The 14,314-nt window shown below is 32.6% G+C and overlaps 1 protein-coding gene and 8 non-coding genes across 9 annotated transcripts; 5 read left to right on the top strand and 4 right to left on the bottom strand.

Annotated features, from left to right (window-relative positions):
* Positions 1-213: 213 nt before the first annotated feature.
* Positions 214-2,392, top strand: LOC131841659 (growth arrest and DNA damage-inducible protein GADD45 alpha). The gene is made up of 3 exons (XM_059189984.1): positions 214-488; positions 1,023-1,239; positions 1,570-2,392. The coding sequence occupies exons 1-3, from the start codon at positions 427-429 to the stop codon at positions 1,783-1,785; spliced, it is 495 nt and encodes a 164-aa protein (XP_059045967.1). The 5' UTR covers positions 214-426; the 3' UTR covers positions 1,786-2,392.
* On the top strand, positions 842-913 carry Trnad-guc (transfer RNA aspartic acid (anticodon GUC)). The gene has a single exon. It is a non-coding gene; the product is annotated as a tRNA-Asp (tRNA).
* A 2,166-nt stretch (positions 2,393-4,558) lies between the features above and the next one.
* On the bottom strand, positions 4,559-4,720 carry LOC131841673 (U1 spliceosomal RNA). Its single transcript, XR_009357459.1, has one exon. It is a non-coding gene; the product is annotated as a U1 spliceosomal RNA (small nuclear RNA).
* Positions 4,721-5,751: 1,031 nt separating this feature from the next.
* Positions 5,752-5,825, top strand: Trnan-guu (transfer RNA asparagine (anticodon GUU)). The gene has a single exon. It is a non-coding gene; the product is annotated as a tRNA-Asn (tRNA).
* Positions 5,826-7,008: 1,183 nt separating this feature from the next.
* Positions 7,009-7,080, top strand: Trnac-gca (transfer RNA cysteine (anticodon GCA)). The gene has a single exon. It is a non-coding gene; the product is annotated as a tRNA-Cys (tRNA).
* Positions 7,081-9,246: 2,166 nt separating this feature from the next.
* Trnas-cga (transfer RNA serine (anticodon CGA)) lies at positions 9,247-9,328 on the top strand. The gene has a single exon. It is a non-coding gene; the product is annotated as a tRNA-Ser (tRNA).
* A 1,053-nt stretch (positions 9,329-10,381) lies between these two features.
* On the bottom strand, positions 10,382-10,543 carry LOC131841670 (U1 spliceosomal RNA). The gene has a single exon (XR_009357457.1). It is a non-coding gene; the product is annotated as a U1 spliceosomal RNA (small nuclear RNA).
* Positions 10,544-13,044: 2,501 nt separating this feature from the next.
* On the bottom strand, positions 13,045-13,206 carry LOC131841671 (U1 spliceosomal RNA). The gene has a single exon (XR_009357458.1). It is a non-coding gene; the product is annotated as a U1 spliceosomal RNA (small nuclear RNA).
* Positions 13,207-14,138: 932 nt separating this feature from the next.
* On the bottom strand, positions 14,139-14,253 carry Trnal-caa (transfer RNA leucine (anticodon CAA)). Its single transcript has 2 exons — positions 14,216-14,253; positions 14,139-14,183 (listed from the first exon to the last, which is right to left on the bottom strand). It is a non-coding gene; the product is annotated as a tRNA-Leu (tRNA).
* Between the last annotated feature and the right edge of the window lie 61 nt (positions 14,254-14,314).

The raw sequence follows: 14,314 nt of genomic DNA, 5'->3' as shown, positions 1-14,314 counted from the left end.
CCGATACACAATATAATGACCGAGCACGTTGTAACCTGCCCAGAGATCTGCCCCACGCACACATAGATTTTTATCGTAAACGCACGAGGTTTTCCAAAGAATTGTCCTGTTATTACACGGAGGCGCCACGCACACATCGAAAATCGCGCATGTGTGATCGTCTCTATATAAATGCCGGCTGCGTCACAGATAAACATTCCGACTGAAACATTTGAAGCGAAACCACGTCCGTTGAGCTCGTGAAGTTGTGAAATTGTTGTGACATAAGTTACGTTAGTGGCGTTACAATCGGATCCTGTTGGCACGCGCTTGGATTGCATAATTATTGTGTCAAGTGCAAGTGATAAAGTGAAAATTCCGACCAATTGGGATAAAGTTACCAATATTAGTGACCATTATAACCTGAAAAGTATCCAGTTAAACAAGATGTATAAAGACTCGGTAGTTCCTGTGAAAATGGAGACGTTCAGTGGAGTTGCGGCTAAATGGTAACTATCTTTTTTAATTTCATTGACTAGGATATTATTATATCATTAATTTCTGTAATATTGTATGACCAGTGCATATCCTAAGATATCTGAAATACATCTGGTACAATTATTAAAAAGCTTCATAAATCAAGAAAATTTGTTACCGGTTATTACTTGGCCGTTGATTTCACAATATTAAAATTGAATTAGTTTTTTTTTATTCTATTATATATATAAAAAGTTCTAAATGTTCAAGTTGTTATAATTCTTTGATTCTCGAATTCTATTGATAAAACTACATAAATAGTCTTTGAATAGTAGTGTTAATTCTAATCGAAATACCTTAGGTAATTTCAACAATTACCATGTAGTCCTCGGTAGTATAGTGGTAAGTATCCCCGCCTGTCACGCGGGAGACCGGGGTTCGATTCCCCGCCGGGGAGGATACCTTTTTGTTGTAATATTTCAAAAAAATATAATTAATAGAACTTTTTAAGTTGTAATATTTTTAAATTTTCAGTTTATCTAATATACATATTTTTTTTTTTGCAGCTCAATCGGCCAGTGCATCAAAACGGTGCTACGGCGAGCATGCATAGAGAAGAGGCTGACAATCGGCCTTCTTCCTGCTATTCAATATTTGTCGAAGCATAGCGACGGAGCCCTCTTCTGCCTGACAGCGGAAGCGCCCCCTGGTGATAGTGCAACGCACATGCAAGAAGTCCTGTTGCAGGCTTATTGCACTGAAAACGACATCTATGTCATTAAGGTAATTATTTTTATATTATTTATATTATAAACTATTAATTTAGAATATTCTTGTTAAAATAATACGATTATAAACCTGAAAAATACTAATTGTGTTCTACGACGCCGGCCGCATATAATAAGTTCATACTTGCCGAAAAATTAAAATTATATATTATTTCATAGATCTAATATAAACAAGAAACACATTTTTTCTCTTTGATATTAATTTTTGTAAAAATCTAATTTGCATAAAACAACGACATCTAGCGGCGTTTAGAGTCACTAAATATCACACTATATCATTAGGCATGTATTCAATTGGCTAATTTTTGTTTTGTTTTGTCTCCAGGTTGATTCACAAGAAAAAATGAAGAGCCTCCTGGGTCGTTGCACTTCTTCAGACTACAGTTGCATCCTGGTGCACTTTCCGTACACAGACCCGTTTACAGACAGCCAGGAGATCGATCTGTCCATCTTAACTGAAGCGGAGAGAGACTTGGTCGAACACTGCGAAGAGAACTGGGGATATTCTCAGATGCCAGTCATCAAATTGCCCGAGAAGTGAATAAAAAAATCAAAGAAACATATTGAGAACAAAAAAAAATATACACCATTGATTGGTCCCAAAATGGACGCCGCTGGTCGGCCATTTTTTTCGGCTTCGGCGGTATAACGCCATCTAGTGTTCAATAAGGGAACTATGTTCGTCACCCATTTTGTACGGGCTTATTGAATTTGTATTAGAAAATGATTTCGGTGAATTGTGGAGAATAATGGTAGCTAGGATAATTTTATTTTAGTGATTTTACAAAATGTATTAACAAATTTCATAATTGAATAATATTAAAATATTGTAATGTAGAAATAATAGTGTTGTACTTATAATTACCATTTTACGGTATTGGAACTATGTAATTTGATAAAATTGAATATTCCATTTTGACATTTCATCAGCCAAAAAAAATTATGTAAATACGTCGTTACGACTTGTCTGTTCCTTGCGAAATTTGCTCATTGTCGCCATTTTGGCTTTTTGTACGTATGTACTTGTTATTGACTTCGAAATTCGTGGTAGAAATACATTGTGAATGAAAACTAATGGATTTTAAGATTTTATACTTTTGTAAGGTTTAATTTTGTTAAAGTTTATAAAAAGTGTATAATAAATTAACAACACATTATTAAAAATGTCTTTAATTTTTCAATATTACCTAATTTTTAATACTGAGAGAGAACCCTCACTTATTATTTAGTATTCAGGTTATTAGTTACAAAATTTATACCTACTATTATCCTAAAACACCAAAATTAAAACAGGAAAATAGAAAAGTAGAAAACATAGAAAATCATTTATTCAAATAAACTTAGTTTAAGCACTTTTGAATAGTCATAACAATTTGTTTTTTATCTACCACAGGTGGTGATTTGCAGAGCCTATCAATTACAAACAAGTCAAACCTAATAGCATATATGCTAGAAATTTATGTCAATGCGCTATAATAAACACAAAAAAAAACTACTATAAAAAAAACTTCAAAAAAACTAAAATCGGTCCAGACGTACAAGCATAATTCCGTGACCAAAGGAAATAGGAATTATATTATATTCTGTCGCGGTCTTAGTCCAGACTACTGAACCGATTTAAATGAAATTCGGTACACAGATAATCTAAACCCTGAGAAAGAACACTACTTAATAATGTCAAAAAAGAGTTGAAAGGGGAGACGAATGTTGTATGGAAATAATTACGGTCATTTTTAAAGGTAGACCTTATTGTTTATACTGTTGATTAAATATAAATAAATATGACATTTAGAGTTTGTAATAGATATATATAATATAGTATCTATGCACACAATAATATAATCCCTTTAAAATACGGGTGCTGGATCGATTTCGCTAATTATTTTTTTGTTTGTTATAGTCCGGTGCTTTGAAAATTTAGAAAGATGCGCGGAACATTATTAATATACATACGTTGGTTAAGTTTTCTATAATGTCTGCCTATTTTACAATGCATAAAGTCAATATTCATAGTTTAGATAGGTCTTGCGAAGTCAATCTTACTAATATCACAGACAAGATAATATTACATACTAATATTATAGACGCGAAAGGTTGTACGTATGGATGGATGGACAAATGTTTGTTACTCTTTCACGCAAGCACTATTCTATGGATTTTAATGAAACTTTTCAGTAATATAGCTTACACATTAGAATCACACATATACTAGACTATAATTTAATAAGATATGTAAATTAGGCGAAATATAATGATATATATCAAGTAAGTATGATGCAGAAGAGTTTGCGCTAGTCTGCTACCAACATATACTATTAAAAATTACAGAGGAGGACATTAGACTTTTTAAAAAGTAGTCTATGTCAGTCATTTCTGTCGGCATGAGACGGTGAAATTACAGGATACGAGCATAGCTTTTTAGTTCTCTGCTACGCAAAGACAACATAATGTTATCAAACTAGGGATTACTAATCATTTAGTTTTATGAGGTCCCTCTCAACAATTATATTACATAGTATAAAATAAACTCGCTGTACATAAGGACGGACAGACTGCGCTGTCCGCTCTTATATATGCGTAAATCTTTAAAACTACGCTACAGATTTTGAAGCGGTTTTTTTAAATAGATCGAGCGATTCAAGAGGAAGATTCATACCAGTGCGAAGCCGGGGCGAGTAACTAGTATTTAATATTTAACAATTATTACTATCATCAATACAATTATTATTCTTATAAGAGTCGTCTATATGTAGAGTAAAAACAGTGCATTATCTATCTATATATTAAGATTCATTAGAAAGGTTTTTAGAAAAGACGCAATATTATATAGCTACAGGACTGATTGAAAATCATATAATTATATATTTAGAAATATAATTGTTTAAGTAAGTCAAACACTATTATAATTTAAGTAATAAAAATCTGTACAGACCTATAAAAGAAAATAATGGCCAATAGTGATGTGCGGAATATTTACATCAAACTTTAGCCTACAAAAAAATAATGAGATCATCCGCCGAGGTAAATGTAAACTCTTCGAATCTTCTAAACCCTCTATGGAGAATTTTGAAGAACAGGTCTATCACTAGGCATATTGTAATTAATATTCGTAACAGGACGGGAAAAATAATTAATACACTACAGTACACATACTACAATACAGAGTAGGCTGGCTTTTAAAGCCGATTTAAATATTGCAACAAACCTTTTTTGGACTAACCTCTACAAATAATGTAAGTGAAAATATTTACCATAATGTACCAAATAATTCCGTTATTTGGTACACTACATAATTGGATTTTTTTAGTTTTTAAGGGGGACAGCGCGTACGCAGTCCCCACTACCAAAAATTACGCGTCCGAGTTATCCACATTAGGGATAATCGCAGGGGTCAACCCAACCGCAGTGCAATGGGAGGGCCTCACCCTGGGGGAACCGCCTTCTTGATCACGGTGTCCCCTACGCCAGGTAAGTATGAATTCACTGCGTCGCGCCGGGGTAGTCATTCGGAGCGAAAAAATCTTGTTAGCGCGATGTAGAAAATCATGTAAATATTACACTAGCGACATCTAGCGGCGCTGATCAAATTTAAACAGGAAGGGTGAAAATTTACAAAGCAAGCATGTAGCATCTAAAAAGCGTAAAAGCAAAGCAGTGTAATATCCACGACATAGCTGTATTTAATACAATATAGTTTAGTTTGGCTCGCTTTGTTCACTTTAAATCTATGACCCAAATACAGATACATTTTTATATTATCTATCTAAATTCATGAAGAAGAGAAAAGAAACAGAATTATACTAATATTATTTCTAATATTAAAGATTTTTTTTTTCAGAATTAATAGCTAATATAATAAACTTCCGTCTACAATAATGTATATGTAAAATAATATTAGGTTATTATATATCCCATTATAAATGAATATAATTATTAAAATAAAAGACCGCCTTTTGTTAATTTTGATTCCTGTAATATATAAGGTGCAAAAAGAGTATACATATACTTAAATAAATAAAAGAAATTCTACAAGGCGATACTTAATATGTACATTAATGAAATTATAATACGCTACATTATAAATTGCTGTGTAGTTGTTGTTACCGTTGCTATGTAGAATAGAATGGAATAACTTTTATTTCTGAAAATTTAATATAATTAATATTTTATCTATGACCTTACAAGGCTATTCCTGTATTGTGGAAGTCAAAGCAATTTTAAAAGTTAAAGAAACATTAATACGGCGCGGCTTGTGTACAGTTGTGTTCGAAAATGAGTGGCGTTAAGACCGTATTACGTACTAGAGTGTAATGGAACTCGATATCCCACACTAATACAGAATTTTAATTTATTCCCGTGGACTGCTAAAGATGTCATTGAGAATACAGACTATAGACTCGTTACAATTATTATTCTTTAAATAAATTTCTTTTATTTTAAATTTAATAGAATTCCTCTCTTAACAACATTACTCTAAATGGTCGATATTTTCAGAGTTGTTGCCAACGCCTCCGTGGCGCAATTGGTTAGCGCGTTCGGCTGTTAACCGAAAGGTTGGTGGTTCAAGCCCACCCGGGGGCGAGCAACTTTTTTTAATCATACATTCGTATCACATTTTAGAAGCGACTTTTAAAAAATAATTAGTTTTGTTGCCGTTGGATTTACTATATGTATTTATTATCTATATGGAATGTATTATATGTATTTTCTATTAGCTGACCTTAGTCTCATTTATTCGGGGTCAGGCTGTCTGGCCAATCTTTGCAAGTATGCAAGAAATTAGGCCAGATAGCACATCATGCTAAATTTACCACGATTTAGCCACGATAATCGGGGGAGATAGCGTGGAGGTCGAGCTAATAACATGGTAAACTCAGCAATCAGCAATGGGATTACTATTCCCCATTACTAACCCTTCCCCCTAATTAAATGTTATAAGGTCATACCAATAATTGTGTATTTTCTTTTTTTTTATATTAATGTGCCTTGTGTGTGTGCCCTTTATCGCAAATAAGTTTGTACCTGCCATATCTCAGCTAAATACGATACAGCGCCATCTATCCAGTATTATGCTAAACTGTTACTACTATCCATGTATAAGTTTCAACAATTTTTACACAGATGGCGCTAGTAACCATAATCTGAAAACTGAAATTGAACTTCGGTGATTCAATAGCTATTAGGAAATCACAATTCACAACTGCAATTCCAGATGCTGTGTATGCCCACTAGTTTTTTTTTAATGGATAATAATGGAATGGTGTTTAGCCTGCGATAAAGGTATTCGCTGGAGGGGCACCAGTAGAGGGCAATAAGATAAACATGAGATCAGGCCAGTTAGCCCATCGTGATGAATTCACGAGATTATCACGATGGTTTCCAGGGGAAACAGGGTGGGGGTCTACCTGACATGGTACATTACTAGCAATGGGGTCATTAGTCCTCATTAATAACAATCCTCTTCCCCTCGTGCCCTAGTTATACTTGAGCCCCACATGGCCTGGGGTGAGTTCACCGCCATATTAGTTTCTTTTGTATTATTTTTCATCACCGGAGATGTAAACAAAAAATGAATTAACAGCGACATCGTTAGGTTATATTAATTATAAAAAACGGAATAATGTAATCTATTAGTAAGATTAGGCTGTAAATTATTATAATATTTATCTAAAATATATATTATTTACAAATATAATTAAAAAATATTTATTTAGACAATTTCATTGTACAATATAAGACAACAAGTTTGAGAACAAAACGCATCGGGGATATAGCTCAGTGGTAGAGCATTCGACTGCAGATCGAGAGGTCCCCGGTTCAAACCCGGGTGTCCCCTATCTTCTTTTTTGCATTCATTATGTTATAAATAGTATTTTTATTTTTTACTAGTGGTCAGTTAGTGGTCGAAAGTTGACCATAAAAATTTAAATTATAAGTTTGAACATTATTAAGGTTCTATTGTCTAAGTCAGACAATATTATAAGGGCAGAGGAAGGCCGAAAAAAGAGATGGATGGACTGTGTGAAAGATGATATGGTAAGAAAGGAAGTAAATAACGCGTTGACTGCGAACAGGGATGAATGGAAGCGAAAAACATATTACGCCGACCCCAAATAGTATGTGTATATCAAACACATAGTAGTGTGTATTTTTTTTATTAATTTAATGTATTTGTTGTGGATAAATTTAACATAATAATGCACACCTCTACATAAACTACTTGCTGCGCCCGGAGCTTCTCTCGCATGAAATATTATATTATGTATTATTTTGACATATAAGTTACATTGTAAAGTTTCACAGAAATACGTTCAGTAATTATTGCATGAAATAGTGACAAACATCCTTCCATCCATCCATACGCACAAACTTTGACGGTTATAATATTAAACAAGAAGTGAAGGAAATTTCATACCTACTCTTTCGTCCGCGCAATTTTTGTTAAAACTTTTGACAAACTTTTTGCTTCACTCGCAAATTTTATACGTTACTAGCGATTCCCGCGACTTTGTCCGCGTGGAATTTATCTTTATTTTTCTAAAATAAATTATTTATTCTAAAAAAAAAGTAGTACTCCTTATTACATCAACTTCCTGCCAAAATCGGCCCGGCCATTTCAGAGATTAGCCGGAACAAACAGACAGACAGACAAAAATAGTAAAAAAAATATTTTGGTATATGTACCCTATTTACATTAATATGCATATAGTAAAAAACGGTTATTTCAATATTACAGACAGACACTCCAATTTTATTTATATGTGTAGATATATCCAGGCACAGATAACATAAGCCTATTGTATGTCAATAAAAATTTACAATAAGTTGCGGGATGATATAAAAATACTACCGATAAATATGTTCAAGAGAGAGTTAAAAAGATGGCTGATCAATAAGTGTTTTTACTCTGTTGATGAGTACTTTAATTCATGAAGTAGGTAATCGTAGTACTTTGCCCAGAAATTTAAATTTAATTTAATAATGATGAAAATAAAAATGAAACTGAGAAATATGTACAATCTTATAATAATAAATGGACACTGTTAATTTTGCATGCTAGTTTCTGGTAAAAAGTGTGATACATAAATTATAATTTTTAAAATCCTGTAAACCACTTTTCAGGCAAAATAAAGATATTTGTATTTGTATTTGTATAATATTACAGCTCAACGTAAGAAAAGCTTGTGTTATGGCTACGAGACAACTGATATAACCATATGAAGTTGTTGTCCCTACTTGTAAGAGAATGTAATATATATATAATATATTTAATGTAAACCATCAAAATCTATTTCATTTTACTTCTATATAAATAAAGCGTTGTTATATACAATTATAATTATTTATTATACTAGTGAAGTTGCTTTGCAGTGTTGAATATCAATTACTTCTCCTATTATACGTATGAGAATAAGTTTTATTTGTATGGAAGAAGAGAACACACAATACAAAATCAAATCAAAATAATTCTCTTTATATATGTAGGTTTATAACATATTCTTATGTTATGTCAAATCTACCGTCATTATTGATTGCTAAGAAGAATTGATAAGAAACTCAGCCGTTATCCTTTTCAAATAAGCTTGTACATCATTACATAGTATAAAATAAAGTCGCTGTCGCTGTCTGTCCGTCCCTATGTATGCTTGAATCTTTAAAACTACGCAACGGATTTTGAAAGAGTTTTTTTAATAGATAGAGTGATTCTAGAGCAAGGTTTACATATATAATAGATGTACACTCGTGCGAAGCCGGGGCAAGTAGCTAGTGTTTACTAAAATACATTTTCATTTTAAAATTCAAACATGGGAGAATAGAGTTACCACCAGTTATAAGGTACTTTCTTACTCTTTATACACAAAAAACACGAAAAATTAAAAAAAAATGTATTATATAACGACACAATAGCTTCTTTAGTAAATCATTAGTTCATTTTTTATTTTTATAAACCGTCTCTCGACTATATAGAATGTACACCAAAAATTCGACCAATGACAGCGTAGCAGTCGTGGCCGAGTGGTTAAGGCGTCTGACTCGAAATCAGATTCCCTCTGGGAGCGTAGGTTCGAATCCTACCGGCTGCGAATCTTTTTGTTTTGTATTTTTATACGAAGTATCTTGTGTAATTTGTAAACATTATATGGAGTAAAGAAATAAATACAGAAGTATATTAAAAAGGTATAGAAGTTACTTTTAAGATTTATTTTATTATACGAAAATTATGTATTTTTCACCTTGAATATATTATTTTTGTTTTTTCAATTTTGTTGTAATTGTATATAATTTTGCATTACATTGTTTTTAAGCACTTACTTCACCGTAAAAGATCCTGAGAAAGGACATTTACTTTTTACTTTTATTTACACATACTTTTTAATGCGAAAAAATGCTGTAAGGGCTTGAAAGGGGAGACGAAAGGTTGTATAGCAGTATCGTCATTTTTAAAGCTTGTAACTTTTAGGTTGTGAATTGTGACTATTTTTAGCCTGTTGATTAAATTAATAAATACATTTAAATTTTGTAATACCCCCTGTATATATATAACATAAACTTTGAAACATCTCTTTGACTTTTTGGGTTAGATTTTTTTAAATTATCAAAGTCACTATTCCACGCGGACGAAGTCGCAGCCACAGCTAGTTTTTAATAATGTCGACATTGACTGAATACAGTTGTAATTGTACGCCAGAAAAAACCGGCAATTTTTTTAATAAAATCATTAAATTAATTTCTATTTTAATGATAAATGTATGTGTATTTCCGATTAAACTAGTTTCCAGATTTCTCCTTTCCTAATTTATTCTATAAAATATTACGTAACAATATTTGAAATATAAAATAACAGCAAAAATAGTTACTTTTAAAGTCTTTTACAAATGTAATATCGCGATGGGAACAACCGGGAACCATCAAACATAAAAACATATAATTTTTAATGGATAATAGTGGAATTGTGGTGGTGAGGATGAACATGAGGTAAGGTCAGGCCATCATGGTAAATTCACCAGGAATTTATCACGATGGTTTCCAGGGGAACCGCGTGGAGGTCAACCTGAATTAGTAAATTTCTAGTAATGGGTTTTGTCCACATTACTAACACTTGTCCTCTTCCTTCTGATAATATTATTAATTTTTAAGGGGGACAGCGCGTACGCAGTCCCCACTACCAAAAATTACGCGTCCGAGTTATCCACATTAGGGATAATCGCAGGGGTCAACCCAACCGCAGTGCAATGGAAGGGCCTCACCCTGGGGGAACCGCCTTCTTGATCACGGTGTCCCCTACGCCAGGTAAGTATGAATTCACCGCTTCGCGCCGGGGTAGTCATTCAGAGCGAAAAAATCTTAATAGCGCGGTCTAGCAGTACATGCAAATTAGAATAGCGCCATCTATGGAGAGGTATCGTAACTATATAAGCTTGTTGAATCTTTCGACAATAACATTAATAGATATTATTATGAAGCTCTATAAATAAACTGTTCTTTTAAATGTATATTTAAAAGAACAGTTTATTATATACATGTGATGATGGATACAACCAGAATATCATTGATCTTAAAGTACCTATATGGCAAAAGCTGTATTTACTGTTAATAAATACGTAAATATGATTAAGATTTACAAATGTAATATTGCAATTATTTGTTCGTGAAAGCAGATCATTAGCAATAATAGCATTTAGTAGTTACTTACCAAAACATGTAGATAGCTTTCTAAGACCAAAAGCAGAAGCTATTTGCAAAGCAATTTCATTTAAATTAAAAAAATAAAGCTATATATAAGCAATAACAACTATTGTATTAATTTACTAATAAAGGCTATAACAGAATAGGCGAGAGGGTGAACTCACTGCCTCCTCTATATTATAGACTGTTTTGTCTCATTTATTACTTTTATTTTTATTATAAACGGCAACTCTATTATAGTTTTTATCCGAGACAAATAAAGATGATGATTATTATTATTATTTATATTGACCACGTAGTAAACATACGAATTCATTAGATATTTTATGATAGATATTTTGTGGTAAATGATACGATATCTATATCATTATTGTTCATTAAATGGTAAGTACATTAAGCATACCGTTATCAATTTCCACCATTCCTATATCACTATACAACTACTGTACTGTACTATACTGTACTGTACTATTGTACTACGTAATTAAAGGCCATTACAAAGCCATTTATAACTTATTGTCCTCCAATAACCTGTTTATACTAATACTAGCTTTTGCCCGCGGCTTCGCTCGCGTTAATTTATCCCCTTAGGGGTGGAATTTATCAAAATTCTTTCTTAGGGGATAGCCTACGTCATAGTAGTTTTATGCATGCAAAGTCTCAGCCCGATCGGTTTAAAATAGACAAAGTTTCATACAAATTTTCATGCCCTTGGGGGTAGAAATAATCAAAATCCTTTCTTAGCGGATGCCTACGTCATAGTATCTACCTGCATACCAAATTTCAGCCCGATCCGTCCAGTGGTTTGGGCTGTGCGTTGATAGATCACTATGTCAGTCAGCTTTGAGTTATATATATTTAGATTATAACTAGGAAAGATCTATACCTGAGTAACATAGGTTGTATTTATTACTAGAAAAAGTAGTTATTCCTATTAAAACAGCACTTTTTTTTATTCTTTTTCATTGCATGTGTTGGAAATGTCCACCTGTGGGAAGCCGGATCTGTCAGCTAGTTATATTTTATATAAAAAAAACTCATAAACAACTTAATCGATTATAATAAATTTTACTGAGCATTTGACACTGCAATGCAGGGATGGTTTATAGAAAAATTGGTAATTTTATTCCCTATAATCACTACTTACAACTTTACGTTTGTTAAACAAAAGGTTTAATAAAATATATTATATGAAATTAAATCCACAGCTTTGTCTAGTTATTAAGTAAGTAAGTTATTTATTTGCATTACAGACAGACGTAGATAAACAATTAAGCCACAGTAATATTAGCACTGTAATGTATATCAGGCAGCGCTGTAATATGCCTATTTTCAGTAGACATGTTAAGTTTTATTACTAAGCCTAACAATTACATACATGATAACAATTATATTCTTCATTACATAGTATAAAATAAAGTCGCTGTACACAAGGACGGACAGACTGTGCTGTCCGCTCTTATATCTGCGTAAATCTTTAAAACTACGCTACGGATTTTAAGGCGGTTTTTTTAAATAGATAGATTTCAATACAATTATTATTCTTATAAGAGTCGTCTATATGTAGTGTAAAAACAGTGCATTATCTATCTATCTATTAAGATTCATTAGAAAGGTTTTTAGAAAAGACGCAATATTATATAGCTACAGGACTGATTGAAAATCATATAATTATATATTTAGAAATATAATTGTTTAAGTAAGTCAAACACTATTATAATTTAAGTAACAAAAATCTGTACAGACCTATAAAAGAAAATAATGACCACTAGTGATGTGCGGAATATTTACATCAAACTTTAGCCTACAAAAAAATAATGAGATCATCCGCCGAGGTAAATGTAAACTCTTCGAATCTTCTAAACCCTCTATGGAGAATTTTGAAGAACAGGTCTATCATTAGGCATATTATAATTAATATTCGTAACAGGACGGGAAAAATAATTAATACACTACAGTACACATACTACAATACAGAGTAGGCTGGCTTTTAAAGCCGATTTAAATATTGCAACAAACCTCTACAAATAATGTAAGTGAAAATATTTACCATAATGTACCAAATAATTCCGTTATTTGGTACACTACATAATTAGATTTTTTTAGTTTTTAAGGGGGACAGCGCGTACGCAGTCCCCACTACCAAAAATTACGCGTCCGAGTTATCCACATTAGGGATAATCGCAGGGGTCAACCCAACCGCAGTGCAATGGGAGGGCCTCACCCTGGGGGAACCGCCTTCTTGATCACGGTGTCCCCTACGCCAGGTAAGTATGAATTCACTGCATCGCGCTGGGGTAGTCATTCGGAGCGAAAAAATCTTGTTAGCGCGATGTAGAAAATCATGTAAACATTACACTAGCGACATCTATCGTAAGCTTCGGAACTAAAATTATTCATATATATATTTTATTCTGAGCAATTTGCATACACAACTATAACGCAATTTACTGATGAGGTATATGAAGTAATTCAGTTTTTTGGTAACTTTTGGGGGTAAATTTTATTTCATTAAAATGAGGGTGTAAGTATGTAACCGATACGAATTATACAGTGAGGTGACTCCATGAGATAAAGCATAATATTTCAGCTGAAAAGTTCGTATACTGACACACAGATGGCGCTTTTAGTAATAAATGTATATTATTATTAGTTTTGATAACGTTAAGCGTTGGCGAGAATATGCATATTACCCTCATAACCTCTAAACTCGATCAATATCAACGTCGTATAATTATTTTACAAATTTATTAACTATCTTAACACAGATTGTTATGTAAATTACAAGTATAGGTATGCGTGGGTAAGTGCAATACAAGGAACGGAGTTAAGCATGGGCTACCCATTTACCTTGAAAATTCGTTACAATACATTGTGCAATTAGTTAAAATCTAACTTTTTTATCTGACTTGCTTCTCCCTCTGCCAGCAATTAGGTTCGCCAGAGTAAGTAAGTATTTTATAATGCAAAAAAAATATTATTAAAAAACTATAATTATAAATAATGTTTTAATAAGTACAATTAACAAATTTTGAGAGATTTATGAAGTGCCTCATATAGCAATCAGAACATTGTTAATTAATCCATTAAATATCTTCGCCAAATATGAACTGATTACTACTGATTCTAGACTTGCGAAGTTGTAAATATGGAGAGATAAAAAAATACACTAGAAAAAAAAACAAGTAGAAAACTACCAAAAAGATTTGTCAGAAGTGGGATTCGAACCCACGCCCTCAGAGAGGACCAGAACAGCTCATACCTACTTAGTAGGCAAGGTTAACCTTGAGTCTGGCGCCTTAGACCGCTCGGCCATCCTGACATATAGAGGATACTGCGAAATTATGGATATCTATCTACAGCCGTATTATAAAAATAAAATT

Source organism: Achroia grisella, unplaced genomic scaffold, assembly GCF_030625045.1.
Source record: "Achroia grisella isolate CSIRO2021 unplaced genomic scaffold, CSIRO_AGI_Agris_v1 utg1867, whole genome shotgun sequence".
NCBI classification, from domain to species: domain Eukaryota; kingdom Metazoa; phylum Arthropoda; class Insecta; order Lepidoptera; family Pyralidae; genus Achroia; species Achroia grisella.
This window is presented reverse-complemented; position numbering and strand designations above follow the sequence as displayed.

Excerpts from the sequence above, each read along its gene's own strand:
- LOC131841659 (XM_059189984.1), top strand. The coding sequence starts at position 427 with ATGTATAAAGACTCGGTAGTTCCTGTGAAAATGGAGACGTTCAGTGGA. Across the intron at positions 489-1,022 it reads AGTGGAGTTGCGGCTAAATG|CTCAATCGGCCAGTGCATCA; the intron begins GTAACTATCTTT and ends TTTTTTTTGCAG. Across the intron at positions 1,240-1,569 it reads ACGACATCTATGTCATTAAG|GTTGATTCACAAGAAAAAAT; the intron begins GTAATTATTTTT and ends TTTTGTCTCCAG.